Genomic DNA, 27,566 nt, shown 5'->3' on the forward strand with positions numbered 1-27,566 from the left:
AAAATTTTACACTAACAGATTTAAATACATGCAATACGTGCAAAAGAAGGATTTACAACTTGAATAAATACCATGTGATTACCCATTAAAGTCCTAAAATAGTTACATTGACATCCTCAGCAAAATTAATATAACTAATTAAATAAAATAAATTTTTTTTGACCAAATATAGGACAGAAGAATAAATTCTGGAAATCTCCAGCATGGAATCTGAGTCATCAGATATTACCTCAGATTGGCGTGACGGAACAAATCATAACCGTCCGTTCAGGTTTATATAACTTGCCCAAATTTGCTTCACTGCTTTACACGGGCTACTCTTCAAAGTTTTTTTTTTTTTTTTTTTTGATAATGGCTACTCTTGAAAGTTTGCTAGGGCAAAGAAAAGAATCATTTTCTTTGTAATCTTTTTCCTTTTCTCTTATATTATTCTCGCAATTTTTTCTCTCAGTTTCCGGTTAATTTACAGTATCAAGGAGGCGCAGCTTGCGAAAACAAAAAACCTGGCTAAGAAGAGGCTAGATCTCTACTATTATTGTTACAAATTTTAATCGATTTGTTTGGATTTATGGCTTTAATTTATTGGTCAGAATCTTCAGTGCCTGTCTGATTGTTATTTTTTTTCTGATGTTTGGTGTTTTTGATTTAATTTAAGTGAATTTACTAAACTTCTAATGATTTATTCCGTTTAATTAGGTTTGCTCGATTTTGAAATTTCTGTTGATACCTAATGATGGGTTTAATATCTTTACTTTGAAGTGGGTTCTTTTGGTGTTCCGTTGTTTGTTCCGTGGAAATTAGGATATGGTTATTTGCAGTATAATTTATATTTGTATAGGATTGGTCTGGCTGTTTGCTCAAAATTAGATTAATGTTGGAAACCTTTGTCTTGTTGAAACTTATCTCAAATACTGATGAACTGGAAATTTCAAGTTACTGGAGGTTTGAGATGTTCAAGGTTTTGTGCAGCTAATAAATTTTTATAATTGTGATTGATTTCTTGAAACAGAAAGTTTCTCGATCCATATGTCTAATAATGGACTTAATTACTTTAGGCTCCTTTACCTATTAGTTGATAGGTGACTAGAAAAATGAGAATGAAAACAGTTGTTCTATACAATATAGAAGTTTCTTGGTTGTTACTTAGTTGCATTTTGAGTTAGTTTTGCTATTGAATTCTGAGGACCATAATGTTTCATCAAGTAGATTTCTGGATTAGCTTGTATTTCCTTATTTTGAAACTTCTAAGTATTTTCATGTAGAATGGCTGCTGATATTTCATGCATAGCTTCATTTTGTTTTGCTTGAGATATTATCTGCTTACTGTATACTGACGATTATTGATGGATGTTGTTCCTTTTCTTTTTTTCAGGTGGTGGTCTCTTATGCATGATAGAGATATAGTTCTTAGAGTTCCAAAGATCTTCTTTCAGTCTGGCCGCTTCAACGACATCAAAATTTTCTCGCACCTCTAAGCAGGTGTGGGGTGCTTGTTATGAGAAAGTGCTATCACCATGTGTTTTAGGAAGATCAACATCATCATACATCTGGAGGTTGTGCCGTGTCTCAGAGGGTTTATCGCTTGACTATGGCTAAGGTCACCCACGGCTAAGTTCTCGCAACAGTATATGATGTAATTTTGTATTAGAAACTTGTGCTCATAATTGAGCTGGAATTTTTTTGGTTAATAGTGATTAGGATTGCAAAATAAATAGTTTCTCATGTGAGTTGAGTAACCGTCAACTTACAATTATGTTTAGGTTTTCATGCTTCAACACTCACATGCAGTCGCACAAGCAGAAGGTTAGTGGATAAAACTTTGAAACTAGCTTGTGGGGTTGTGTTGTTCTTTTATCTCTTTGTATTGTTAATCTCCATCTAACTTGTGTTATCTTTTGGATCAGAAAACTGTTCACCTATCTGCTGAAGCAATGCAGAAGAACCTGGAAGATTGTTCACAGAACAAGGCCCTGCAGAAATTTACTTCCTTGACAGCAGAAAGTTCCTCCTCAAAGTTGAAGGTTGAGAGAGATACTTTTAGCAGTTTTGTTGATTGTCCAAAAGATACCTCTGCTGTTGAGGGCGACTCTAAATCAGAGGAGGTTGATAGGGTCTGTGATATTTCAGTTCCTAAGGCTGCACTTATTAAGAAATCTAAGTCTTTAGGAAGTGGTTTAGACATGAAAGGGAGGGATTCTGGTGGTAGTGGCTCTGAAGATGAGATAGATCAACAGTTCTCTTGTGATGGTTCTCCTGATAACTGTGGGTCTCTTGTTCCTAGCAGAGCCAAGGATTCTCGGACTAGTCTGCTAAACCAGTTTCATGAAACTCTTCCATCTGATTCTGTTCATGCTACTTGTGACAACATTGGATCTACATTTTCCATGGGAGATGCTCCAAATATGGAAAAGGAGTCTCATGAGAATTCTGATGCTCAGTTGTCTGGTGAACATACACCAGATAGGGAAAAGGAGTCTCATGAGAATTCTGATGCTCAATTATCTGGTGAACATACACCTCGTACGCCCCCTGTGTTTGTGAGATCCATTTCCTTGCCCAACATCAGTTCTTCTGGTCAGCCCACTGTGAACCATTTACCTCGCTCTAGGTCTGCTGAGGATCTGAATGTTCTAGATTCAAGACGGAGGGATATCTTGATGCATGAAGTAGGAACAGAATTATTGCAGCATCAGGCAAGAAGTGATCTCGTAAGTACTATTCATGATAAAAATGCTTGTGGTAACCCTGCTGATGACAACTTTGTTACCTATAACTATGTTGGTTCAGCAAAAGACTGGATTATACCCATGGGAGATGAAGTGAACATGGATAATCATCTTTTTGGGAATTCTTCATCTCGCCGGTGGGATGAGTTACCGAGCAGGGATTTCAAGATTAAACGAATTGAGGAATGGGTAATTGATCTTCAGCACTGCAGTCCTTTAGAAGAGTCTAACGAATTACCTGCTTCAGAAGATCATGTTGTATCAACAGGCAAAAGTTCTTTGAATGTCCCTGCTACATCAATAGAGGGTAAGGTTAATCCTGGCATGGAAGCTGTAAAAAAATATATCTCTTCATTGAGTCCCACAGCCACTGCTGCTCAGCTGGTTAATCATGGCTTGGTTGTTATTCCATTTCTGAGTGCTTTTTCTAGCCTTAAAGCACTTAATTTATCTGGAAATGCCATAGGTAAGAATGTTGCCAGCTTATCAAACTTTTTGTTTTTTCCTTCTTTTGGTTCAGAACTATCTCATGTCAATAGGATTTACTTTCTTTCTGCTGAATTGTGGGTTGACTATCAATATCTCACTCTAAATGTTATTCACCAGTTAGAATAACTGCTGGATCTCTCCCTCGAGGACTCCACATTTTGAACTTATCAAAAAACAACATCTCCACAATAGAAGGCTTGCGAGATCTTACACGCCTACGTGTTCTTGACCTAAGCTACAATCGTATACTGCGAATCGGTCATGGTATGTAATACATTGTTCTGAGGTTATTCTTTTCTATGCGATTGACATAATTGGCATATAGAGCACCGCTGGACCGAATATTCAAAGTCCTCTCTTCCGAGTAGTGGTTAGAATAGACATGTTACAAACAAATAAAAGCTTAGAATTAGACATGGTAAAAATATATTAAAGTAAAGAAATTTCACATGGAGTTCAGTGCTAAAACCATTGGAGAACTCTTAACATATCAAAAATGATTGGTAACAAGTACGTGCATGGTTTTTAGCTTGCTTCCAACTTGCTCAACTAGGAACCACAACTTTTGCTAGTTTTTTGTGGTAAGCTTTTTGCACTTTCAGTGCATCTGTTGCAAAAAAAAAAAAAAGTAAGGTGAAAATTGTCTGTTTTCCGTTCTTTATTTGTGTGGTATTGCTCTCTGAAAAATGTAAATCTTGTGCCTGCTTTATTAATTATTTAAGTTGGTAGGATGATGAAATACTGGTGGTCGAGAATTCATTTTACTTGCTCTTGCAAAGTAAGAAAGGAGGGTAATTTACTTTTGACTGAGGAGCTCAATAAATTCTTGATTTCATTGTTAGGCATGTATTCTGTTACTGTACATTAGTCCGGTAAGATTCTCATTTCTGCGTTTTGCCTTTTTATTTATTTATTATTTTGTGGTGTGTTCCTTTTTTTCCTTTGATGTGGATAGTGTAGAACTGTTCGTCAAAGTTTTGTCATCTGCTTTAATTTTTTGTGTGCTTTTGCATATTTCTGTAGTCTTTGTGTACTCAATTCCTCTTATTGTGAATAGGCCTTGCTTATTGTTCCTCCTTGAAAGAGCTTTACTTGGCTGGTAATAAAATTAGTGAGGTTGAAGGTCTTCATCGACTTCTGAAGTTGAATGTTCTGGACCTGCGATTCAACAAAATCTCAACAACAAAGTGTCTGGGCCAGCTCGCTTCTAATTATAATTCTTTACAAGCAATTAGCCTTGAAGGGAACCCAGCCCAGAAGAATGTTGGTGATGAGCAAGTGAAAAAATACTTACAAGGCCTTGTTCCTCATTTAACATATTTCAATCGGCAACCTATTAAAGTTGGCACAATGAAGGACACAGCAGATAGGTCGGCTCGATTAGGTATTAGTGCTCATCAGATTGATCGTGGCCTCAAAGCAGACGCCAAGGCGATGCGCAGGGGTGCTCATGGTGCTGCTAACAAGGTGGCATCATCGTCAATTCACAGTCGTAGGGGTCAAGCAACAGCCTTGTCAAAGCCTTCCAAGAGCAGGCATGCGCGACTGCCACCTAGTGGAACTAAGCCAGCGACTCAGCAGAATCAGGTGTATGATTTTAGCAACAAGCTTCTGAGCTTCAGATCTGAACTCTCCATGCGCAGAAGCCGCAGTGAGGGAACTATTGCTGCTCTTTAAATTTTAGTTTTTGTTGCTGTTTTGACTTTGTTTTTCCTCTTATTAGTCGGGCTACTTGTCACCCATTTAGTCGTCTTAGTTTTTGGTGCGAGGATTATGAAATAATGGAGGAGTTCTATTTCTGTTATTGAGGTGGCTGTGTTTGTTTCTATATTCAACCCATTGAAAATCACTCCCAGACAAGTGTATGCAGATATGTCAGTTCTCGTTTGGATTTGAGGAATGGGTCATATTTGAACGACCAGTCTGGGCTCCTAATACTTTTAAAACCAGTGCTTTTACTCGCCCTAGAGGAATAATGATTGATCCAAGCCTGCTTGAGATCTTGTTCTCTCCTATAATATATTCTTGAGTGGTTGCTTGTTGGGTTGGTGCAATTGTGTTCGGTTGTTGTATTCTTTATAAATTTTTGCTGTAAATTGACATACAACATTTGGTGTAAATAAAATGACTGGTGCAGAATGAAACTCGGGGAATAAACACACTTGAAAGAGTACAGGAAACTAGCAGTCATGTCTGGCTTTTCAAACGAGGAAGCTCCTAATCTAGTGGTGAAAATGACAACATAATAATCCCTCTGGAGAAAGAAGAATACACAAATTTTGCATCATTATGAATACAACTGAACTGATCCTACGGAAAAAGAGGCGGATTACATTCCCGGCTCCGTTCCTTCAGAATCCCTTTTTTCTGCAGATATCACTGCAAACAAAATGGGAAACTTCGGTCATTTGCCCATGTTTTATAATCACTGCAAACAAAATGGTGGAAATTACAGTGTTTCTCATTCCAGATTTCCAGTAATTCCTATATAGATTTTTGCTGTGTGGACCCTATTCTGAGTAAGAGAGACGTTAAAATTGCTCTGCTTCTGTGGAAAACTCGAATATTTTGACTTGTTAATCACTGCCTTGGGATAAAAATATCATCCAATTCTATATCTCTTGAGGTAACTCTGAATAAAAGCTATGTTATACAGACAATTTAACCTATACACACATATACTGTATATTATACAGTACATTTGTATATCTATGTACTACATACTATGCTTATGGTGCTATTCAAAAACAAAGATGCGGACAACTTGAAAATCCAAGATTTTTTTTTTTTTGGAGAAGAAAAGAGCAAGGTGATCAAAATCAGAAAATAATGGGGAAAACAGGAATTCATTTAATACAAATATCTGCTTTTTTTAAAACCATATCTAACTTCTTATAGCAACAGGTCATGCACCTTCTTCGTTCGTTTCATTCTCCTCCTCTGGAAGAGGGTGGAGCTCCGCCTCATTAATCACGGCAGCCGTCTTCTTCACAACCTCAACACCGCCATTTCTGCCTTCATTGTTGTCCCCAGGATATCTCACCACCACCACCGGGCACACACAATGGTGCACACAATAATCACTCACACTCCCAAGCCTGCCTTTACTATTCTTCCTCGACGCCCCAAAGCCTCTGCTCCCCATGATCACCGCGCTCAACCCCAACCTTTCCACCTCCAAACACAGCCGCTCCTTTAAATCATGATCCTTCACTATATGAATCTTGAATGGCACGTGGGCTTCTACTAATGGTTGTGCTAAGCCTGTGGCCTTCGAGTTCGTCAAGTTATCGAAATCTTCTTCGAGTTTTTGGTCGTGAGAGGTGGCGTGGGCTTGGAAAGGAGAGGATGGAGGTGTAACGGTGGAGGTGGGGGTGTTGGACCCCCAGTCAGCTCCGTAGAGGATGGAGGTCGGGCGGACGTGGAGGAGGATGACTGCGTCGCCCGGGCGGAGGTAGTTTTCGATTGCCCATTTCACGGCGAAAGCGCTTTCATCGCTGAGGTCTACGGCAATGGCGATACGGCGGTGGGTTGGGGTCAAAGGGCTGACGGATGTTGGGGTGGAGAAGCTGATTGAGAAGGCTGGGGAGGTGGGCGGAGGCTTGACTTGGACCGGTGGAAGGTCGTTGGGGTGGCGGTGGTCGTTTTCTTGTTGAGAATTCATGAATGTGGTGGTGGTTGCTTGAGTTTGTATGGATTTAATTTTTGCCTTTGCAAAGTTGCTAAGGTTGTAGTGATCTTTACCATGCAATTTTAAGCCTCATACTAATATATATACACATACATATAGGGAGATGCATAATCAAACAAATAGAGAACAACTAATAAGAAGACTTCTATTTATTTTTCTTTTTCTTGGGGGTTTTTTTTGTTTTGTTTTGGGGGGGGGGGGGGTTGTTGGGTTGTGGAATATGTTTTGTTTGTGGTAACTAGTGACAATTAGTTTTCTTTTTCTTTATCTTTTTTTTTGGGGCAAGTGACAATTAGATGTTTTGTTGGAAGGCAATGAAATAGGCCGAAATTGATGGTGTGAAAGTGAGAGAATGTTTAAAATATTCCTAATTAGAATGTTTTGGCTACAAAGGGTTGAGATTTGAGATTAATTTTAGGGGTGCAAATATGTTTACGAGTTGAGGATTGAGAGATAAAGAAACACACTAAATATTGCTTCTTTTTTCCTTCTTTTTGGTAGATGAAGAAATATTTAGCTTGTAAGTTCTTTTTGGGGCAATAAATCACTAGATTCAGATGGACACCCTGTCTATTTGCATAAGAACTACAAGTATTTAGATATAGAAATAAAAGTTAGAAACTGATTGATAATTCAATTCAGCCTTTAAATTTAATAGATTCAAATATTAACAGACGCGTTTGATAACAAAAAATTAAATATTTGAATTAATTAAATAACGCTAAATTTTTTAGGCAAAAATTTCGCCCAAAAATAAGTACATAAATTATTTACTTATCAATTAATGTGATATATATTTAGATGTATTATATTTAGTACTTAACAACTTAATGAATTCAGATTTCAGATTTAAGTTTTATCAAATGCAACCTTAGTCTGTGTATTTAGATATATATTAAATAAAAATTGTATCCACGAGTTCATCAGTTGTACCTTTCTGATCTGTCATTCATCTATGAGAGGCAGAAAAAGAAGAGAAAAAACAAAGAAAAATGAAGAACCGAAAGTGACAGTACCATCGATTCTAAGTAGGGAACAACTCAAGTTCTCACTTCTATCAAATGTTGTTTAGAGCGAAAGAAGACAAACTAATTAACTTCTCAATGCACGTTTGAACCTGATTGACTGAGACTTGATTCAGATTTGATTTGTCATTTAACTACTATGAATACGATTGAACATTTGGTAATACGTCCAACTCGACTACGTAACTATTAAAACTAGATGACCTCTAGAGGAGAAATATTTCATTGGAAAAACCTAAAAGAGACTTATTACACAGAAATCAAAGAAAAAAAAAATCCATGAAAGGCAACAAGATCAAGAAACTAATTGAATCTTCCTCCCAAGGAGAAAGATATTCCACTTAAATTTTAGAACAATATATACTAAAAATTATATTTAACAATCACAGCTTAATTAAGTTCGACTCTGTAAAAGCTCGTTTCGCCAAATGTAGCAATGGATCGTCAACCATTTTTTCCCTAAATCCGTCTTAGTAACGATGTCAAACGATTGATCGGACAAACTAATGAAGTTATGACTGTGATAGCTTGGCACCATTGCTTGAAGATTCAAGTGTACATACCGTGGTTTAGACGCTAGCTGCAGAGGTGCATTTGGGAGTAAAGGGAAAAGTGGCTTCGTGTTTGATCTTTCACTCTCGTCCTTTCAATTTTTGGCTTATTACTCTTAGTACTATCATCTGTTCCCTAGCTATCAAGCTTACGAGTTGCCAGCTTTGTTGAAAAGGGCTAGAATGAGACTTCTTAACGCTTAGTTTGAATGCAAAGAAACGGCAAGGAAAATTAGACAAAAACAAAATGGAGAGAAAAAACTTCTAAAATAAATTCTTTTGTGTCGGACTTTTGTTCTAGGAAGATAAATAGAAGAAACAGGGGAAACTTTTCTCTTAAATTGTGTAATTGTCCTTCTACTAAAGAGAAGAAGGATGAAACTTTTCTCTTCATATATCTTACTATCTCCTCTCTTCTCTTCAAAGCTTTTAAACCCTTTCTTCTTCTTGCTTTTCATTTCTTTTCTTGGCTTCATACGCTGACAAATATAGAGTTGGCACGTTATACAGATAATAAAGAAAGAAATAAATAAGTTTCAAATTAGCGGAGTTTTCCAAAAACGTAGACTTCAGTTTATGTGGACGGATGAGAACCATGCTTATAGCCGTAAGTTTCGTCTTTGTCACAAGAACACTACTGAGATGTATAGCTACGTGAACGATTTCAGTTGAAAGAGCGATTGGGTGGGGATACACGACAGTAACGCGGAACAGCTAATCATGCTTGCATGATGCAACTATGCTTCTTGCATCAAGTATTCATTCTTATTTTCCAAGATAAGAAAATAAATGTGCAATGTGTGTGGTTCTTGATGTGATGTTCACAAATCATACCACATTAATTTCTTTCTTTAAATTGAGAAATAGACCATTAGAAAAGACAAAAAAAAGAAAAGGTTTGAAATTAGATACGTGACCATTATGCCATGCAGCGACGGACCTAAGATTTTAGTTTAAGGGAACGAATAATCAAAGATATAATAACCAATTTTTTTTTTTTGCAAATAAAGCATACTAAATGTGAAATGAGTATTCAATAGACTATACTTAGGAATAAGAAATTTTTAAGAAAAAAGACAGAGTATAAAGAAAAATGTGAAAATTAGACTTTATACCATTCTATTCACTATCAATGTGAGGCCTTCAAAACTGTGATTGAAAGTTCTTCAATTTGTATGATAGTTGAAAATATTTTTTATTTGTTCTATTTGACTTTCATTTCATGTGTAACATGTACAGTGATAACTTAGCTGATATTTAAAGTTTAGTAATCAAAGAAACTAAGAGTTGGTTTATCATAAGAGACTTGTTAAAAGAAAAGTTAATGTTTCTATAATTGTTATTCAAAAGTAGTACTAATCATATGGTAAAGTATATATTAATGGTATACTTTTATAAGGAAACTAATTGTTAGTTTGATATATTTCTTCCGTCCCATTAAAATTGTTATGTTTTCCATTTTGGGATATTTCGAAATGTTTGTCATCTTACTAAAGTCAAAGTTACTTTTGCTCTTTTTTTTTAAAATTTTTTTATCCCCATCCTTATTTATATTTCATACTAAATTTAAATTTAAAATTTGAATTTTTGAGGGTAATTTTGAAACCAAATTCACTAATATTACTATCAATCCACTATTTTTAAAAAATTGGAACCCCGAAATGCGATAAATATTTTTGAACAAAGAGAGTAGAACACTTTATCAAAAGAAATTAAACAAAATAATTAAAATAACTACTAACAATTATATGTTTATAATGGCTTAAAGTGATACATGTGTTTATTTATACTAATGTTCTAGCTATTCATATATTATTGGGCTTTGAAATTTGTAGGACTGCAATTTTGTCAAAAGATGCCTATATCTGCCAACAAATAAACTATTTGGTTCTTGATTTGCTGGTGAAAAGGCCTTGTTTTGAATTTTATTCAATGTGTGCATCATTAAGCAATTTTGATTTCAACTTACAAGTTAGAAAAGTCAGATTAATATATTTTGAGGCAAGAGTCTTCATCTACTATGCTCCAACTGAGAAATTTAATTGATAAAAAAGATTATGAAAAAAATTAAAAAGAAAAAAGTACGTGGGCTCAATAGTTCAAACTAGAAATGTGGGCCAAAAGGCTAAGGGAGATGTAGTGGGGCTCGTCCTGCAACACAAATGTTATGGGCTAACTTCCAACCCAGACTGCTGGTTCTCCAAATACGACGTCGCTTGGATGTGATTCTCATTCTTCTTAAAATTTTCAGATTTCAAATTCGAAAATCCCCCGCCAACCCCATCTACACTCTTCGCCTTGGCGCCTCCGCCAGCCTCAACCGCCCATATCCAAAATCCACCGTTCCCCACCACCCCCCCGGCGGCACCAAAGCAGAAAAGATATCCCAAATTCTCGTGTAATTAAGTGACTGAAAACCCAAAAAGAAACAGAGCATTAATTTTCATCTCCACCCGAAAATGGAGAGCGGAATAATATCGGTGGACCGGTGGAGCCAAGGCAGCCAAGCTTATTTCCTAACGCACCTCCACGCCGATCACACACGTGGCCTTACTCCGACGTGGAAATGGGGTCCGCTCTTCTGCTCCCGGATCACCGCCAAGCTCTTTCCTTTGAAATTCCCCCAATTTAAGCTCTCCCTCCTCCGCGTCCTCGACCTCGGCCATTGGTACACTCTCCCGCTCTTCTCCCCATCGTCTGGCCAGCCCATTACCGTCCATGTCATGGCCATTGACGCCCACCATTGCCCCGGTAATTCCAATTTGAAATTCTATGCTTTTAGTGAATCGTTTGTATTGTTATTAGTTGATCGCCAAAGGTTTGATAAAAGTCCTGAATGAGATTGCTTTAGTGTGAATCCTGCAGGTGCTGTGATGTATTTATTTCGTGGTGAGTTCGGATGCATGCTTTATACGGGTGATTTTCGATGGGAGAGAACGAGTAGGAGAGCACAGATTGCAAGGAATATGCTACTTAATGCTCTCAAGCAAGAGAAACTTGATAGTTTGTACTTGGATAATACTTACTGTAATCCGTTATATTCTTTTCCTTCTCGTGAGGTTGCTGCTAGGCAGGTGCGTGATCTGTTCTTGCTGAATCTTTTGTTTGGTTTTGTGTGTGTTTTGAGTTGTCTAGTTATATTTTGCATTATGTTGAAGTAAGCAAATAAGTTATACCTGCATTCTAGTTAGAATTAACTTCTTTTATGTTTGGGATTTAATGGAGAATTGTAAAGCATGATTATGGAATTGGAAACTGTTGAGCAAGTGAGGTAGCATTTAAAACTTAAGGGCATAATATGACAATTAGACCTTTTCTGCTGATTAAGCTTTTTCCTGTTTCTTTGGCTTTTCTTTCTTGCATTGTCCTGTTCTAATTACTTTGGCTTATATTGTAGGAAGCAAGTAATATATGTAGGAATTCAAGCACTATAGTAGGGTTTCATTTTTTGGATTTGATGGGAATTGTACAGCATGATTCTTGAATGTTTTCTGTTAAATTGCTGTAACTGCTTCCATGTTTAGTGTTTATCCATCTCTTATGAGATAATATGACAATTAGAATTTTATCGACTGATTCAATGTTTTCTGTGTCCGCCTGAATTTGATGATATATTGAGAAGCCTTGCCTCATTTCTTACAAATCTTTGCTTTCAACAGGTTGTCAATATCATCTCCTCTCATCCTAATCATGATATAGTCATTGGTGTGGACTCATTAGGAAAGGAAGATCTTTTGCACTATGTTTCACAAGTGCTGAAAATAAAGGTGTGCAGGGACCTTTTAACAAAATATTGAGTGTTAGCAGTCTTACTTCTACACTGTCCATCTGCAAAGTAATGCAACACAAAATTAACTGTTAAAGAAAGTTTTGTAGAAATGCCCATGAATTGATTAATATTTTTTGCATGAATCTGGTCAAACTATTTGGCATTCTTCTGACAAATTCTGGATTTTTGGAAACCATCTTCTCTTTTGTGGTCTAAATTCAACATAGGAATTCGAGAATGTCAAATTTGTTGATCTTTCTATAGCTAAGATGTTGATTTGTGGAATGAAGATTTACTCTTTACAGAAAAGAAGTGTGTTTACCAGTTCCTTAACATTGTATAAGTATAAATTCAGTTGCTTTCTGTACTTAATCCAGATCTGGGTATGGCCCGAACGGTTGCAGACGATGCACCTTCTTGGATTCCAAGACAACTTTACTACCAAAACCTCGCTTACCAGAGTTCGCGCCATTCCTCGTTACAGCTTTAGCATTGAAACTCTTGAGGGATTGAACATGATGCGTCCTACCATTGGCATCATGCCATCTGGTCTTCCATGGGCAAAGGAAATCTTTAAAGGTAAGGGCAGTGCCTTTGGTCCTTCTCCTTCGCATAGTGTCACCTGCACGAATAGAAAGAAGCCAAATGGAAGTTTGGCAGGTGGCCAGATCTACAATCAATACATATATACAGTTCCATATTCTGAGCACTCATGCTTTGCTGAGATAAAGGAGTTTGTCCAGCTTCTGCAGCCCGCCAGTATTAAGGGCATTGTAGCTTCATCACCGTCTTATGTTGAGCCCCTGTATTATTTTGGCAAATTTTGTGGTAAAAAGCAAGAATCAAGTATGTTGTACCAGAAGCTTTGGAGTGAAGAAAGAGTTGAAAGAGTCGAAACTATTCAAATTAAATCTGCTACCAAAACCACTAATTCCAATCTTCAAGGGAAAAAGAGAAGAAAAAAGCAAGTGGGGCTTCTTGTGTCTCATGTGAATAGGGTGAGCTTATTAAGAAGATTGAGGCGTGGCATAAAGATCACAGATACCGACTTTCCTGCATATGAGGACAACATTTAGATGAATGGCTCCTTGTCAATCAGCAACCTTGTCTCTACACTTAACAACTGAAAAAGAGAACGAGCATCTCAATTTTGCAGAATCCGTAGATGGATCTTTTAAATGCATATTTATCACAGAAAAGCTTAAAGTTGATACTTTGCAAGGAACTATCCTTTTACCATGTTCCCTGCAGCCAAGGCTTGTATCTATATGTTTTCCAAGATGAGTTGGATGTACAGAGGCTATTTAGGAAATAAAAATATGTTTCATACTTGATGTTTGCTTCTCCTAATTTTTCCTGTATAGCATGGTCTTTTAGCAAGTCATGGTCCTTCTTTGTGCCTTTAGGATTGCGTTTCAAGGTCTAGATTGATGAAAAGTCAGATATGCATGATCTAGAAAGGCAAGAATTTTACTCCCTTTGTTTTTAGTGAACTGATCAACTCTCTCAATACTTCTTGCTAAATATCTAGGCGTCTTCAATTGATTTAGTGTATTGTCCACATTTACTGCTGGTGAGATTGTCTTTCATTTTATGTTGTTAAAGACTAGAAGCTCTGTCTAGAATATCAGGCGTTTTTTCTTTTGGGTAATCTCCAGTCTCCACAAGCTAGGTTCCTGCTGTTGTGGTGTTGGACCTGAGTTACTTTTCAAAGTTCAAATTCAGGAAATTGAAAATTGGAGACAGGTCAATAACTTGAAGGACCAAATTGCATTTTCCCACTAAGCATGACAAGAAGCTGTTGTTGTTGTTTTTTTGTTTCTTTTTTCCTCCCCCCACACCTGCCCCCCCACCAACAACACCCCACCACAAAACACCAATAACATGTTAATGGTCTATTGGTTTATTGGCCATCTCCTAGTGTAAATGGAAACTCAAATGTCTGCAAGTGGTTTCTCGGTTAATATTTATTAAGACCTTTTCTGCATCACATTAACCTTTGACTGTAGAAAAACCGGCTGGTTTGGTCGATTGAACACTTTCTTTTCTCAATTAAGAAGTGAGGATGAGGAATGCATCATTTTTCTCTAGATTTGACACCGAGTTTTCCCACATGTCCTCCTAAATTTAAGACTGGTTATGCTGTCAACGTTGGTTGATGGTAACCTCAAAAAATGTATTTGGTTGATTAGGCTTTGGTGCTTTTTCTTTTTTTCATTAAACAATAAATTGCTTGGTCCCATTTGTAAACCAAGAAACCAACCATGAAAAGCAGTGCATCTCACTACAAAATTAGATCTTTTGTCCATAGAATGGACGAAATGTTCCAACAGATTGTGAACCCAACTCAATGTTAAATAAGAAACAAGTTAGCTTTTTGTAGTATTACTTGTCTTGAATTGTAGTGTCTCTTCTTGAGATCTCTTGTATGTCTGATAGTATAATTTTTTTTTTTCAATCAGTGTAGATTTAATAAAATTATGATGTTTATAAATAAGAAACAAATTAGCTTATGAAAAAATATTTCCTTTTTTTTTTTCTAGTGCGTTACAAGGGGTTAGGCCAGCATAGTGGAAATAATATCCGATCTTTTAGTGATTTGATTTTATTAAACTATATTATGTCAATTGCACCATATTGTATATGCAGGTGCAAAAACAAAACAAAATTTGTCACTTATTCAAAGTTGTTTATCTTAGTTTTATAGAGAAATTTCTTTCTTGTTTATTTCATTCCAATATTTTTTATGTTTCTTTGAAGTTGCTTTAAAATAATTTTTTCGTCTTCCTACTACCTTTATTCTGTTGAACTGTTTTGAATACTTATTTACACATAATCAAATGGCAGATATTCATATAAAAAAATCATTATGATTGCACGCTCCACCTTAAAATTTATTGAAACTTTAATTTTATACATTTGATATATGTAGACATTTTACATGCTTATTGGTAATAAAAAAAAATCTGGATTGTTAAATTAAAAATTAATATTCTTAATCATTGGTAAGATGCTTGAAAATATTCTCTTTTACAATGAAAACATTTTTTCCACTCTTTTTTTTGCTTTTTCAACATACGTTTCTTGAAACTATAAGAAGTATCAAATAAACTTAACAGATCAAAACACTCTTATCCAATGAGTGCATAGAGTGTGGATTTAGCCCATCTCTAAACTTAAACTCGAGACATCAATTGCATGGTGCAATTATTCGAGCAATTGCAGAGAATTATCTTCCCTTTTCAATCTAGCAAATTAATGTATTTGATGATTGATGATGGTTTCTTAGTCAGCTTGATTTGGATATCCAAGATTTCGTGTGAGATTACCTTAGACATGAATTGTACCTTGCTTCCTTCCTTTAATGTTTTGCAACAGAAAATTATACTCCCTTCGTCCCACTTTGACAGTCCTATTTCTTTTTTCACACAGTTTAAGAAAAAGTAGTTAACTTTGTTGGAAAAGTAAATTTAGATTACTATTTTTCTAAAATACCCTCACATTAAATATGGTACAACTTTATGGGAACTTGAATTTATGGTAAAAAAAGAATCAACTCTCATTAAATGGGGTAGGTTTATAGTAACAACTACTTACATTGAATAAGGGTATTTTAGAAAAATTAAAATATAATTATATTTTTCAATTAAAAAGTGAACTATAATCTAGGTTGCTACGTGACACAATCCACCCCGGTTGCTAGTTGGCTTGCATTTATTAATTTTCTCATCCATTAATTATTGTACTGATTGGGTGGCTAAGACTCATTCAAGGCGATTGCGACTTCCAACCACAATTCATGGTGGATTAGAAAATAGTACTATGTTTAGTGCTGAGTAACTGATGACAGTTAAGACAGTCCAATAAACGGTAAAGAAATTTCTTCCAGTTTTTTTGATGGGAAAATCCAGTGAGGTTTTAGGGTTCAAGTAGCCAGGTGACAGTCATGTCATTCTTGAGTATTCCATTGACACCTTAAGTTGTCTATTTTGGGCGAAGGGTACTAATGGAAATCTGTCTTTGACCATTCAATTTCATTAGAAGCACGAGGATGACTACTCGGCCGCTGCTCTTGACTCCAACTCAGAGTAACTGACCAAAATGCCATTTGTATTTTTTTTTTTGGTAGAATTTCTTGTATTAGGTTTCTTGAATTTCAAATGTTGAATTTGCAAGCGTATATTATGGTTTGCATTGTGGCAGGAAGTTATAACATAATAAGTAAATGGAAGAGTATAAAAAGAATGAAATAATACTCCATTCATCCCACTTTAATAGTTTTGTTTTCTTTTTCATCCATCCCAAATTATTAGTTTACATTTCAATTGAAAAATATAGTTAACTTTTAACTTCTTTAAAGTACCTTTATTTTATATACTTTGGTATCAATAAATATAGTTTACTTTATTTAATATAGTCGATTTTTCTACCAATAATTGATTTGATGTATGTTTTGAATGGTGCAATATATCATCATCATTGTTGTTATAAATCAATGAAAAGGTACAGTGATTAGTGATATTTCTAGTATTAATGTAAAGGTATTTTAACAAAATATTAAACTAAATTTAATATTTCATCTTACTATCCAACTCAACCATCCCTTAATTCCATACAACATTTCATCATTTTTGTGGCAAAATAGTAATCTTAAAATCTTTCATTTTTTTTGAACATTAAACACTTATCTTTACATCATTGTGAATAAATTTGCTCCAAATTTATGCCAAAAAGGGTGATTTGATTCTACAGCATACATGAACGAGTCCTAAAATATGCTAAATGGTAAAACAAAAAGCATAAATTTTGGTTTCTAATGACGAATAAGATAATTACACTATTAAATATATTAAAAGATTTTTTTTCCTACCTAAATACAATACTACTCTACTTAGGGTAGTTTTCCTTTATTTCTTTTACACTAAAATAATTATTGAGTTGCATTTCTCGCTATTGCTACATTATTGCCACCTGATGTGAATTGTGTGCATAAAACAAATAATAAAAAAAAGGGTAAAAAACAAAAAAGCCCCATGTGGTAAAACTAATACACAGAAAAGCTCTCCATGGTTTTAAAATATACAACACGATACCTCATGCTTTGAACTAAATTGTAAAGGTGACGGAATCCGTTAAACTTAACGGAAATGGACGAAATGACCAAAATGCCCTGATATAATTAAACAAAAGACAGCTCAAAAAAATCATTTGTTTTATTCTCTAAATAGAGAGAATTGAGAGTTAAGGGGTAGAATAGGTATATTTGATAAAAATTAGGTATAAAATTTTTTTTTAGCTTCCAATAAGTCATTTCCGTTAAGTTTAACGGATTTCGTCACATTTACAATTGAGTAAAAAACCTAGGGAGCCCTTAAACTATCACCGTTGTCAAGTTTTGGCCCCCGATCTAATTTTTGTCTCCGATAAGCCCCTAAACAATAAAAAATGCATAGTTTAAGTGCTTCCGGTCATTTTATGTGTGAGTCAAGCCGGAATTGTTGCCCCTCTCTGCAACTACGCTGCCGATGATTTCAATACAAGCAAACAGCCCCTGTTGATGCTTGCTAGATGTAGTACAAACCTCTCTAGTGATTCCACAAAAACCCTAAATCCTAAATCCTTGTAATCAGAAGCTTCGATGATATCCGCCTCTTCCAAATTAAGTCAGATTCTGAGCTAGCTCGTATCTTGGCTCGGCAAAATCTTCCAATGGCAGTTTTTGCAGCCACGGCGGGCTTAGCCTTTTCTCTGATGATTATACAGCTCAGAAAGAGTACGGGATTTCTTCAAGGGTGGTTGCCCATCTCTGCTTTGCCTATGATTTCGCCATTGGTTACTAAAAAACCAACAGCCCTTCGAACAGAGCCAGGGAAATATATGTATATATATATATGTACGCAAACACACGTATGCATATCAACATGTGTGTGTGTGTGTGTGTTTAACAATAACAGGGAAGAAGCCCTCGTTGCGAGTTTTCTTTTTCTTTTTTTCTTTCTTTTTGGCGACGGTGTAATATGAGATGAAGGTGGTGGTGGTGGAGGGATTCGGCATTTATGGAAAAGAGGCGGTGATGATATTTGTTGGGCATTATTTCTGAGCGAATCAAATCGGACATTGGAGCTGGGCAAACTCAGCAGTTGGTCCTGATGTTTCAATTATAGTTGGATGAAATTGCCCTTTAATTCCGGCTTGACTTCAGTATAAAATGACCGGAAGCACTTAAACTATGCATTTTTAATTGTTTAGGGGCTCATCGGAGACAAAAATTAGATCGAGGGCCAAAACTTGACAACGGTAATAGTTTAAGGGCTCCCCAGGTCTTTTACTCTTTACAATTTAGTTCAAAGCATGAGGTGTCGTGTTGTATATTTAGAAATCATAGGGGGCTTTTCTGTGTATTAGGCTTATCACAGGGGGCTTTTTTGTTTTTTACCCTAAAAAAAATTATTGAGGTGAAAATGTGATCTTAGACAAAGGGCAAAGTTGCCACTTTAACTCTGTCGTGTTGACCATGAAACAACTGAGGAAAAGTCTTTGCCGAAGTCAAGAGGGAATTGGGGTTCTGCTTTAATCAACTTGCAGACTCATTCCACAACAAAACTTTCTGCTTCAAGCTTTCAAGTTTCAACCATAATTCTTCAGATGATCTGAGCAAATTCCACTTCTTCTTATATATCTCCTTTTTGTACCCTTCTTGTCTGCACAGAAATTGATGCAAATAAACTTGCAAACTCATTCCACAACAAACTTTCTGCTTCAAGCTTTCAAGTATCAACCACAATTCTTCAGATGATCTGAGCAAATTCCACTTCTTCTTCACCATCATCTTCTTCTTATATATCTCCTTTTTGTACCCTTCTTGTCTGTACAGAAATTGATGCAACCATGAAAACCAAGAAAAGCATCTCCCCTCCGATGCTTCTTTTGCTCTTCTTATACCTTTCTTTAAAGCCCCATCTATCCATTGGAGCTGACACCATTTCTGCTAACCAAACTCTTTCAGGTGATCAGACCCTCGTCTCCAAAGATGGAAACTTTGAACTGGGATTCTTCAAACCAGGTAATTCTTCCAACTTGTACATTGGAATATGGTACAAGAAAGTTAGTGTGCAAACTGTAGTTTGGGTAGCAAACAGAGAAATCCCAGTCAAAGACAAGTATTCTTCAGAGCTCACAATTCAAGATGGAAATTTGGTACTTTTGAATGAATCCAAGATGCCAGTTTGGTTCACAAATGTTACTTCCACTTCTTCAAGATCAAGTCCTGTTATTGCTGTTCTTCTGGACAATGGTAACTTTATTTTGACTCAAGGGTCATCATCAAGTTCATTAAATTTATCAGATCCTAGTTCTATACCATCCCTTTGGGAAAGTTTTGATAATCCTACTCATACATGGTTGCCTGGGGGAAAGCTTTCGTATAATAAAATTACAAGAAAGTTGCAGATTCTTACTTCTTGGAAGAATTCTGAAGATCCTGCACCAGGGCTTTTCTCTCTTGAGCTTGATCGAAGTAATAATCAATATCTAATTAAGTGGAATAGGAGTCAAGAGTATTGGACTAGTGGACCTTGGAATGGGAATATTTTTAGCTTAGTGCCTGAAATGAGGTTGAATTATATATACAATTTTACTTATATTAATAATACTAATGAGACTTACTTCACTTATAGTCTCTACAATCCAGCAATTATATCAAGATTCATAATGGATGTGTCAGGGCAGATTAAGCAACTTTCTTGGTTGGATAATACTAAGGAATGGAATATGTTTTGGGCTCAACCTAGACAACAATGTGAAGTATATGCTTATTGTGGGGCATTTGGTACTTGTAATGAGAATTCATTGCCTTTTTGCAATTGTTTGGATGGTTTCAAGCCTAAGTCTGAGGAGGATTGGGATTTGAATGATTATTCTGGTGGCTGCGAGAGGAAAATGGAGTTGCAATGTCCAAGTAATAGCAGTGGTAAAGTAAAGAAAGATAAGTTTTGGGAGTACCCTCAGATGCAATTACCTACAAATCCTGTGTCTGTGACAGTTGATAGTGCTGGAGAATGTGAGTCTACCTGTCTGAATAATTGTTCTTGTACCGCTTACTCTTTCGATAGCAATGGAAGTTGTTCTAATTGGAATGGGGGTATCTTGGGTCTCGAACAACTTTCAGCTAATGATGGTAGTGGAAGAACAATTAATGTTAGACTTGCTGCTTCTGAGTTTTCAAGTGGGAAGAATACCACAGGGATTGTGATAGGTGCTGTTGTGGGGTCTGTTGTTCTTGTGCTGGTCCTCTTGGGTCTGGTTCTGTTTGTAATCTGGAGAAGTCGAAGTAAAATGGTTGGAAGTGGAAAAGCTGTTGAGGGTTCACTACTGGCATTTAGCTACAGAGACTTGCAGAATGCAACTAAAAATTTCTCTGAGAAGTTGGGTGGAGGTGGTTTTGGTTCTGTTTTTAAGGGGACATTGCCTGATTCAACTGTTGTAGCTGTGAAGAAGCTTGAAAGCATAGGCCAAGGAGAAAAGCAGTTTCGCACAGAAGTTAGCACAATTGGGACAATCCAACATGTTAATCTTGTAAGGCTTCGAGGATTTTGCTCTGAAGGTGATAAGAGATTACTGGTGTATGAATACTTGGAAAATAGGTCTTTGGATTCTCATCTTTTCCGTGACAATGAGTCCATGGTTTTGGACTTCAAAACAAGGTACCAGATTGCTCTAGGAACAGCTAGAGGGTTGGCTTATCTCCATGAAAAGTGTGGGGAAGTCATCATTCACTGCGACATCAAGCCAGAGAACATTCTTCTAGATGCTGAACTCTGTCCAAAAGTAGCAGATTTTGGTCTGGCAAAACTCATGGGGCGTGATTTTAGTCGGGTCCTAACAACTATGAGAGGGACAAGAGGTTATCTTGCACCAGAGTGGATATCAGGAGTAGCCATAACAGCAAAAGCAGATGTTTATAGCTACGGGATGATGCTTTTTGAATTCATATCAGGAACAAGGAACTCAGAGAATTCATTGGATGGAGTGGTGAAGTTCTTTCCCACTTGGGCTGCTAGGGTCATAATTGAAGAAGGTGACATCCTCAGCTTATTAGACCCTAAATTGGAGAGGGTGGCTGATGCAGAAGAGGTGTCAAGACTGTGTAAAGTGGCATGTTGGTGTGTTCAAGATGAAGAAAATCACAGGCCATCTATGGGTCAGGTAGTTCAGATCCTTGAAGGACTCTTGGAGGTAAATCTACCTCCAATACCACGATCTCTCCAAGCGTTTGTGGACAACCAAGAGCATATAGTTTTCTTCACTGAATCATCATCGAACCAGAGTTCAGAAGCGCAAAGCAAGACTTCCAGTACTTCTGCAAATTCCAAGAGCACCATATCATCCAAAGATTCCCCAGTCTAAATAGGAAAGCAATTTAATATTACCAGTCGGATGCTGTATAGTCTGCAATATCAGTTAGTAGGTAGAAACTTTTCAAATTTTTGCAAACCATTTTTGCAGCTAAGCTAAACTTCCTGGTTGTCAAGCACACGAATGATGCAGTTGGCTTGTAATTGCTCAGATGAGATAATATGTAATAATACCCTCCTAAGCATTGTGTCGATCTATATTCTCTATTTGAATTGAAATGTTGTAGCCATTTGAAGGCTAATTCTTTGCTAATTGTCAAAGCATTTAATTTGGATGTTATGTAACTATAAGCTGTTTTGTATGCAGTAAACTTCAAATTCGAGGTACTTGCAAACAACATGTTATGCAAAATTTCAGTCACCAGTTAGCACTTAATATAATGCCTTACCTGGGGTTTATAGATCTTCTGCTTTTCTCTAGGTACATTGATCAATTCAATTGAGTTGATCAGAGTTGCAAATGGTTAGCTCAGAATCCTGTCTTTTATTTAACTAGCTGTCAAAACTCAAAAGCAGTAGTCCTGTTCAACTAAGTATTGATCTTCCATATCCTTTTACTTAATCAAAGTTGTGCAGTGCTACAAAACAAAACTCATGGTAAGTTGCAGAAGTGTCTACCACATCTAATATGACAAGATCACGTAACATCTTACCCAGATGCCTGATATCAAGCACAAATGATGACAAATGGGAGCAAATTCTTGGCAGCCAAGCCTAATTGATGATAAATGGTCTCATTCTTGGGCTAGATCTGTCAATTCTGCGATCAGGGCAGAAACAAACTTGACCTTTAGAGCCCTTTTACTGTTTTAACTCGAGTTTTTCTTTAAGAAATAATCAGGGAAAAAAAATTTCTGATTGTTTGTAAAATTTTAGATATTGTCAAAATCTATTTTTTTTTATCTCTAATTCCTCAAAGTAACATATACTTTTTCGAGGTAAAACAGCAACTGTTCTTTCCCTTTTAGCTTCAGTTATAAGAGCTGATGAAACTTCTGGCCAAGAGCCTTGCTTTGGAAAGTTTGTTCCAGTGGCTAAGCTCTGCTTTTGTCCTAGATTCATGCATTTTTAATATTTTAGGAAAGAATTAATTTTGATGTGCATGCTACATGACCCATGGTCGGTAATTCACCAAAAAAAAAAAAAGAAGCAAAACTGGAATCAATAATGACTTTCTTGTATATTTATTATTTAATTTATTTTTTTGGCAAAAATTATCGCTTATGGATCAATATCAAGAAGATCCCTTTGCTAGCCTTCAACTTAAGATGAACTAATACAATTTTTACATGCCTTATTTTTTTTTTGGCCTTAATGGAACATGAATTTGGATTTCCATGCATGAGTCAGAAAATATTCTATTAGCTGTTGATTCCTATGTTTTCATTTTACCATATGACCAAAAATGGGATTCCATAATCTAATCATCAAATTTTCCACTTAGACTAAGTAGGTTGAAAATAGCCATATTGATATTAGTCCAAATGGACTGAATTATCATCATCATCATGTAACTAGCCGTGGTTTGATGGTTCTGGTGGACAGCACAAGAGCTGTCAGGCTCATAATTAACATTGCCAAATCAACATATTTTAAGGCTAACTTTAATTACACTTTAATGACACAAAAATGTCCTTAACCAAGAAGAGATTGATTTTGCTGAAGTGGGATGATAAAGGGATTCACATGATGGCTCCTTGGATGTAACTAACCATTTACCAAATGGCAGATTTCTACTGACATACACCTCTAATCCTTTTTGTTGCATTAATACTTTAGCCCACAACCACAATAATCACCTATATTATTGCATGGTTCCAAAGCATCCAATTCTTTCCATTTGGCTCTTTATGATAATGAATTCTTGACTTGTAAATATGAACAATTGCTTAGCATGGAGACAGGCCCCAGTCACTTTAAATAGCCTTTCCATTTGTACCAAAAAGAAAATTGAAATTAGAAAAAATTAATATCTTGTCTAGTGTACATTTGCATTGTATCTGTCTTTTCTGTCTGTTTTTTTTTTTTTAAAAAAATTTTTCTAGTGCTATTTCATTCCTTTGCCTTTCTTTCTCGTTCAACTTAGATAGCCTAGATAGCAAATTCCTGGCCTTGACTTTTGTGAAGAACTCAACTTTGTGCTATTTGTGGGCCTCATACATAATTGTTTAAGCGGCACCTTTATGGCACTGGAATATTTGTGGCTATTTAATTGCCTTTCTTGTTTACTTTGATGGGGAGATGAGATAGATATTCACTAAAGTTTTGGGTAACTGTTGTAGCACTGTATATTCATTTATGGACAACTTTTGATTGAAAAGGTATCAGCATTAAAAATTGTAGTGAATGTGAGCACCATGCTGTCTCGGATCCATTATCCAACAAAAGAGAAGCAAAAGAACTTGAAAAAAAGAAGAAGAAGAAGAACAGATAAGTTTTGTTTTTTGGAGGACAAAAAACAAGGAGAAAGAATAGATAAGGTGGTACTTTGTCCCATGGTGACACATACTTAAGCTCGAAGAAAAATAAAAGGTAATAGGAGTAGTTTGTGGTTTTGTAATCCATGTGTCTATTGCAGTCTCGTCGTAAACTTGTCTATTATCAATTCGAAGAGTTGAAGAGGACAGATTGCAAATACGGTTTGCCTAACGAATGTTCATATAGCACTCGTTATAATATATTTCAGATGTTATATTTTTAAAAAGATAAGATTAATTAGAGAAAGTAAATAAATATAAAATAGGATAGACAAGATTAAATAGAAAAAATATATCAATGCAAGAGAGGATAATAATTGTTAGTATTTGTATGTATATGTGATAGATTAGTTGAATACTAGATGACCTGACCAATACTTGTAAATTGAATTGAGATTGAAAATATATCCTTAATATACAAAATTATTGTATTTTCTATCGTAGTTAATAAATAAATATTATTAGTCGATCAGAATGAAGACAGTAACGTTTACTGCAATTTAAAAAGTAAATAAAAAATGACATTCTTTTAGTCTGGCTAATGGAGTATTAGATTAAATATTTTACTTTCGACATGCACGCAGTCCAAATCATAGTTATTAAATCTGATGCGGTTCGGCGGTTGAACCGGTCAAATTGGTGGACCAACCATGGAATTGGGTTGTTTTAGCAATTGGATCGAAATTACAAATGATTCGCTTTAAATCGTTTGACCCGGATGGTCGAACCTTTAACCCACCAAACCCAGTGGGTTTTGAAAACTTTTCTAAAATTATCTTTTTACCCAATTTTTTAATTTGACTAGCCACACCAACATAGGCATTGTCATTTTTTTGATAATTATATGAGAAAATTTGAAAAGGGATTTGAGAATTAGGGTTTCTCTCTTTCTTTGATACTTAGATATATCGTTTATATTTATTTATAATATCAATATGAATTCATGAACTAAAGAACACGTATGGGTATGGATTGTGTATATGAACTATTAAATAAAAATAGGTTATAACTTATTAATATTTAAAAATTTTTGTACTTATGTTATAATTTATATATTTATTTAATTATATTATATATTTTTTTATTATATAGTGTGATCCAACTGAACTACTTGACCTCCCAACTCAGTCCTCTTGTCGAGTTGATGCCCTTATGCCCGATTTGATTTTAATAACTATGGTACAAACCACCCAAAAATAAGATAACCATTCCATTAACTACTTTCAAATGCCTACTCAATTACAAGCTTCTAGTAAGTATCAATCATCATTCCTATTACAAGGATCAATTTAATGTAAGACAAGGAGAACATTACCATATTTCTTTGATGCACTCCTCCCAAAATTGTCAACATGGAAATGGAAAAGAGAGATTGCTAAGTGCTTTCAATGACAGGGGACGACATCAAAGTATTTACACATTCATACACGCAAAAAGTTAATTTTCCTTTCACGTCAAAAATTTAATGCTTTCTGCTGCAGTGGCTTCCTCTCAAGCAAGCCTTCCATTATGATTTTCTTCTTATATTCCCTAGATTTAGGTGGCTCTATCTCCGGCAACTTCCCGGCCTTATTTTCCGGCAGCCTTTGTTCCATCCCACTTCTCCGGCGAGGAATAGAGTACAGCCACAATGAGGCCAAAGGGATTGCAAAAATCTTGCCCCATAAGATGGTAGCTAATAGGGACAAAACCATCCAATAAAAAACTAAGCCTTTATCTTTACCACCATCTGAAGAGGAGAAATCCAATGTTTTGTCATTTGGCTTAGAAGTCTTTGCTCTTTTCTTCTGATCAAATGAATTGGACCTTGATCTTGCTAAGGCCCTTTTCATGGATAGTGATCTGAAGTCTGTTGATGATTGATTAGATGATGAGCTTACCGTACTTGAAGAAGAAAAAGAAGATGATGAAGAAATTCTTGAAATAATTTCGTTTTCTTCAGAAATATTAGCCTCTTTCACTTTCTTGAATTTCACTCGTTTATCATCATCCACTTTCACCGAAGGACTAATGCTTTCTTCTACATGATCATCAGTCTTTTCTGGGGGTGTCAGTTGACGAATTTTTCCATTTTGGACCCTCATTCTCTGCAGAAAATAAAAAAAAACCCTGCTCACAAAAATATTGGAAAGAAAAACAGAATGGCTAGAAAATTTTTTCTTTGTATAAACTTACAGGTGAGGTTTCATATAAGATGGATTTGAGAACTCCTGGGAGGGTTTTTCTTGAGTGTGTTTTAGGGAGAGGAAAGCAAGGAACTCGAAGATTTCCACCATTACCATCCAAGGTTGAAGGGCTCATTACTTGTGGGATCATTCTATTTTTCTTCTTCTGTGCTTTTGCAACGATGATAGCCTTAGAAACCGCAACATCATCGATAACACTGTTGTGATCATGATCATCAGGATCAGGTTCTTCTGTTTCGAGTACAACAGGTCGAAAACATAGGGCAAACTTGTTCTTCATTGTTTTGCTCCTCCAAAAAGTCTTTATTATCCAAAGTGATAAAGCAGTTTGAGAGTGAAAAACTGAGGAAGGAATGTAACTTTTTGGTCGGTGAAAAGGTTCGGCTAAGAAGTTGGATTGTGTTAATGCAAATTTATATCAAAATAAGAGCCATGAGAAAGAAAGTCTATATTTTATTTGGTATCGATTAGAGCTTAGTTTAGGAAGCATAGGCCGGCAGCGCCAATGTGCCATTGTTTCAATTTCTTCGTCAGGACAATGAACTAACGAGAAGGGAATTTGGAGAGTACAAAAGGTTCGTAGTAGAGACTACTAGTTAACCACCAGCCTTTGGACGGGTGGCTACCACCAATGCATTAGTCTCATCAATTTATCACAATTAAATGTGACATTTCTTAAAAGGTCCACGTGGGTGCATAATATACATGTCTAATCCGGTGGTGATTCAGTTTTCTCCGAATTATCTCAAGATCTCTTCAGATCCTCCCCTCTCCCTAGTGTAGGAAATTATCCTATCGACAAAAAAAAAAAAAAAGTACAGGCTACTAGTTTAATTAAGACAAGGTCAATCGGGCAGAAAAGTTGATACTTGATTAGATGGTTCTGTATTGCTGTGTAATGCGTTTGCAAGAACAATATTACATCTTCGATTTGGTCAATGTTTGTGTGTGCATCTAATTATTTTTTTTTTACTATTTTATCTTTTGCTCTATATGGTGTTCCTAGTTTTGTTTGTCATTTTGTATGGAAAGAAATGATCCCAATCCAAATACTATAAAAAGTAGAATATGCCGTTCATTCCATTGTTTTTGACAATTTCTTGAATTTTGTCTCTCATAATAGAATACTGGTTTTGCGTTATTAACCCTTTCTAGGTCTTCACAGGCGAAGTTATCTATCCTTATTATATCAAAATTACTTTCAAATTTCACTCACAAACATGTTTACATATAAGATGG

The 27,566-nt window shown here is 35.9% G+C and overlaps 5 protein-coding genes across 7 annotated transcripts; 3 read left to right on the top strand and 2 right to left on the bottom strand.

The window, feature by feature from the left end:
- Window positions 1-306: 306 nt before the first annotated feature.
- LOC113743637 (uncharacterized) lies at window positions 307-5,019 on the top strand. Of its 2 annotated transcripts, XM_072048776.1 has the most exons (6): window positions 307-517; window positions 1,373-1,633; window positions 1,761-1,803; window positions 1,905-3,192; window positions 3,333-3,479; window positions 4,273-5,019. In XM_072048776.1, the coding sequence occupies exons 2-6, from the start codon at window positions 1,629-1,631 to the stop codon at window positions 4,890-4,892; spliced, it is 2,103 nt and encodes a 700-aa protein (XP_071904877.1). In that variant the 5' UTR covers window positions 307-517; window positions 1,373-1,628; the 3' UTR covers window positions 4,893-5,019. The 2 variants fall into 2 exon arrangements, with proteins under 2 accessions (XP_071904877.1, XP_027127482.1); XM_027271681.2 differs by having other exon boundaries at window positions 308-517; window positions 1,373-1,803.
- Window positions 5,020-5,386: 367 nt separating this feature from the next.
- On the bottom strand, window positions 5,387-6,990 carry LOC113743638 (universal stress protein PHOS32). Its single transcript, XM_027271684.2, has 2 exons — window positions 6,129-6,990; window positions 5,387-5,594 (listed from the first exon to the last, which is right to left on the bottom strand). Exons 1-2 carry the CDS (start codon window positions 6,877-6,879, stop codon window positions 5,545-5,547), a joined length of 801 nt encoding a protein of 266 aa, XP_027127485.1. The 5' UTR covers window positions 6,880-6,990; the 3' UTR covers window positions 5,387-5,544.
- A 3,759-nt stretch (window positions 6,991-10,749) lies between these two features.
- LOC113687896 (uncharacterized) lies at window positions 10,750-13,580 on the top strand. Of its 2 annotated transcripts, XM_027205424.2 has the most exons (4): window positions 10,750-11,233; window positions 11,348-11,556; window positions 12,142-12,249; window positions 12,629-13,580. In XM_027205424.2, exons 1-4 carry the CDS (start codon window positions 10,942-10,944, stop codon window positions 13,325-13,327), a joined length of 1,308 nt encoding a protein of 435 aa, XP_027061225.1. In that variant the 5' UTR covers window positions 10,750-10,941; the 3' UTR covers window positions 13,328-13,580. The 2 variants fall into 2 exon arrangements, with proteins under 2 accessions (XP_027061225.1, XP_027061226.1); XM_027205425.2 differs by lacking the exon at window positions 12,142-12,249.
- A 5,240-nt stretch (window positions 13,581-18,820) lies between these two features.
- LOC113688488 (G-type lectin S-receptor-like serine/threonine-protein kinase At2g19130) lies at window positions 18,821-21,917 on the top strand. Its single transcript, XM_027206306.2, has one exon. It carries the CDS (start codon window positions 19,140-19,142, stop codon window positions 21,654-21,656), a length of 2,517 nt encoding a protein of 838 aa, XP_027062107.2. The 5' UTR covers window positions 18,821-19,139; the 3' UTR covers window positions 21,657-21,917.
- A 3,421-nt stretch (window positions 21,918-25,338) lies between these two features.
- On the bottom strand, window positions 25,339-26,936 carry LOC113687530 (uncharacterized). Its single transcript, XM_027205122.2, has 2 exons — window positions 26,317-26,936; window positions 25,339-26,228 (listed from the first exon to the last, which is right to left on the bottom strand). The coding sequence occupies exons 1-2, from the start codon at window positions 26,605-26,607 to the stop codon at window positions 25,596-25,598; spliced, it is 924 nt and encodes a 307-aa protein (XP_027060923.1). The 5' UTR covers window positions 26,608-26,936; the 3' UTR covers window positions 25,339-25,595.
- Between the last annotated feature and the right edge of the window lie 630 nt (window positions 26,937-27,566).

This window comes from Coffea arabica, chromosome 5e (genome assembly GCF_036785885.1).
Source record: "Coffea arabica cultivar ET-39 chromosome 5e, Coffea Arabica ET-39 HiFi, whole genome shotgun sequence".
Lineage (NCBI taxonomy): Eukaryota > Viridiplantae > Streptophyta > Magnoliopsida > Gentianales > Rubiaceae > Coffea > Coffea arabica.

What these genes read in the sequence shown, in the direction of transcription:
- LOC113743637 (XM_027271681.2), top strand. Translation starts at nt 1,753, where the DNA reads ATGTTTAGGTTTTCATGCTTCAACACTCACATGCAGTCGCACAAGCAG. An exon ending in TGCAGTCGCACAAGCAGAAG is followed by an intron (nt 1,804 to 1,904) that starts GTTAGTGGATAA and finishes CTTTTGGATCAG; the next exon opens with AAAACTGTTCACCTATCTGC. An exon ending in TTTATCTGGAAATGCCATAG is followed by an intron (nt 3,193 to 3,332) that starts GTAAGAATGTTG and finishes GTTATTCACCAG; the next exon opens with TTAGAATAACTGCTGGATCT.
- LOC113743638 (XM_027271684.2), bottom strand. Translation starts at nt 6,879, where the DNA reads ATGAATTCTCAACAAGAAAACGACCACCGCCACCCCAACGACCTTCCA. An exon ending in GAATGAAACGAACGAAGAAG is followed by an intron (nt 5,595 to 6,128) that starts GTGCATGACCTG and finishes TTTTGTTTGCAG; the next exon opens with TGATATCTGCAGAAAAAAGG.
- LOC113687896 (XM_027205424.2), top strand. Translation starts at nt 10,942, where the DNA reads ATGGAGAGCGGAATAATATCGGTGGACCGGTGGAGCCAAGGCAGCCAA. An exon ending in TGACGCCCACCATTGCCCCG is followed by an intron (nt 11,234 to 11,347) that starts GTAATTCCAATT and finishes TGAATCCTGCAG; the next exon opens with GTGCTGTGATGTATTTATTT. An exon ending in GTGAGGTTGCTGCTAGGCAG is followed by an intron (nt 11,557 to 12,141) that starts GTGCGTGATCTG and finishes TGCTTTCAACAG; the next exon opens with GTTGTCAATATCATCTCCTC.
- LOC113688488 (XM_027206306.2), top strand. Translation starts at nt 19,140, where the DNA reads ATGAAAACCAAGAAAAGCATCTCCCCTCCGATGCTTCTTTTGCTCTTC.
- LOC113687530 (XM_027205122.2), bottom strand. Translation starts at nt 26,607, where the DNA reads ATGAAGAACAAGTTTGCCCTATGTTTTCGACCTGTTGTACTCGAAACA. An exon ending in TCTTATATGAAACCTCACCT is followed by an intron (nt 26,229 to 26,316) that starts GTAAGTTTATAC and finishes TATTTTCTGCAG; the next exon opens with AGAATGAGGGTCCAAAATGG.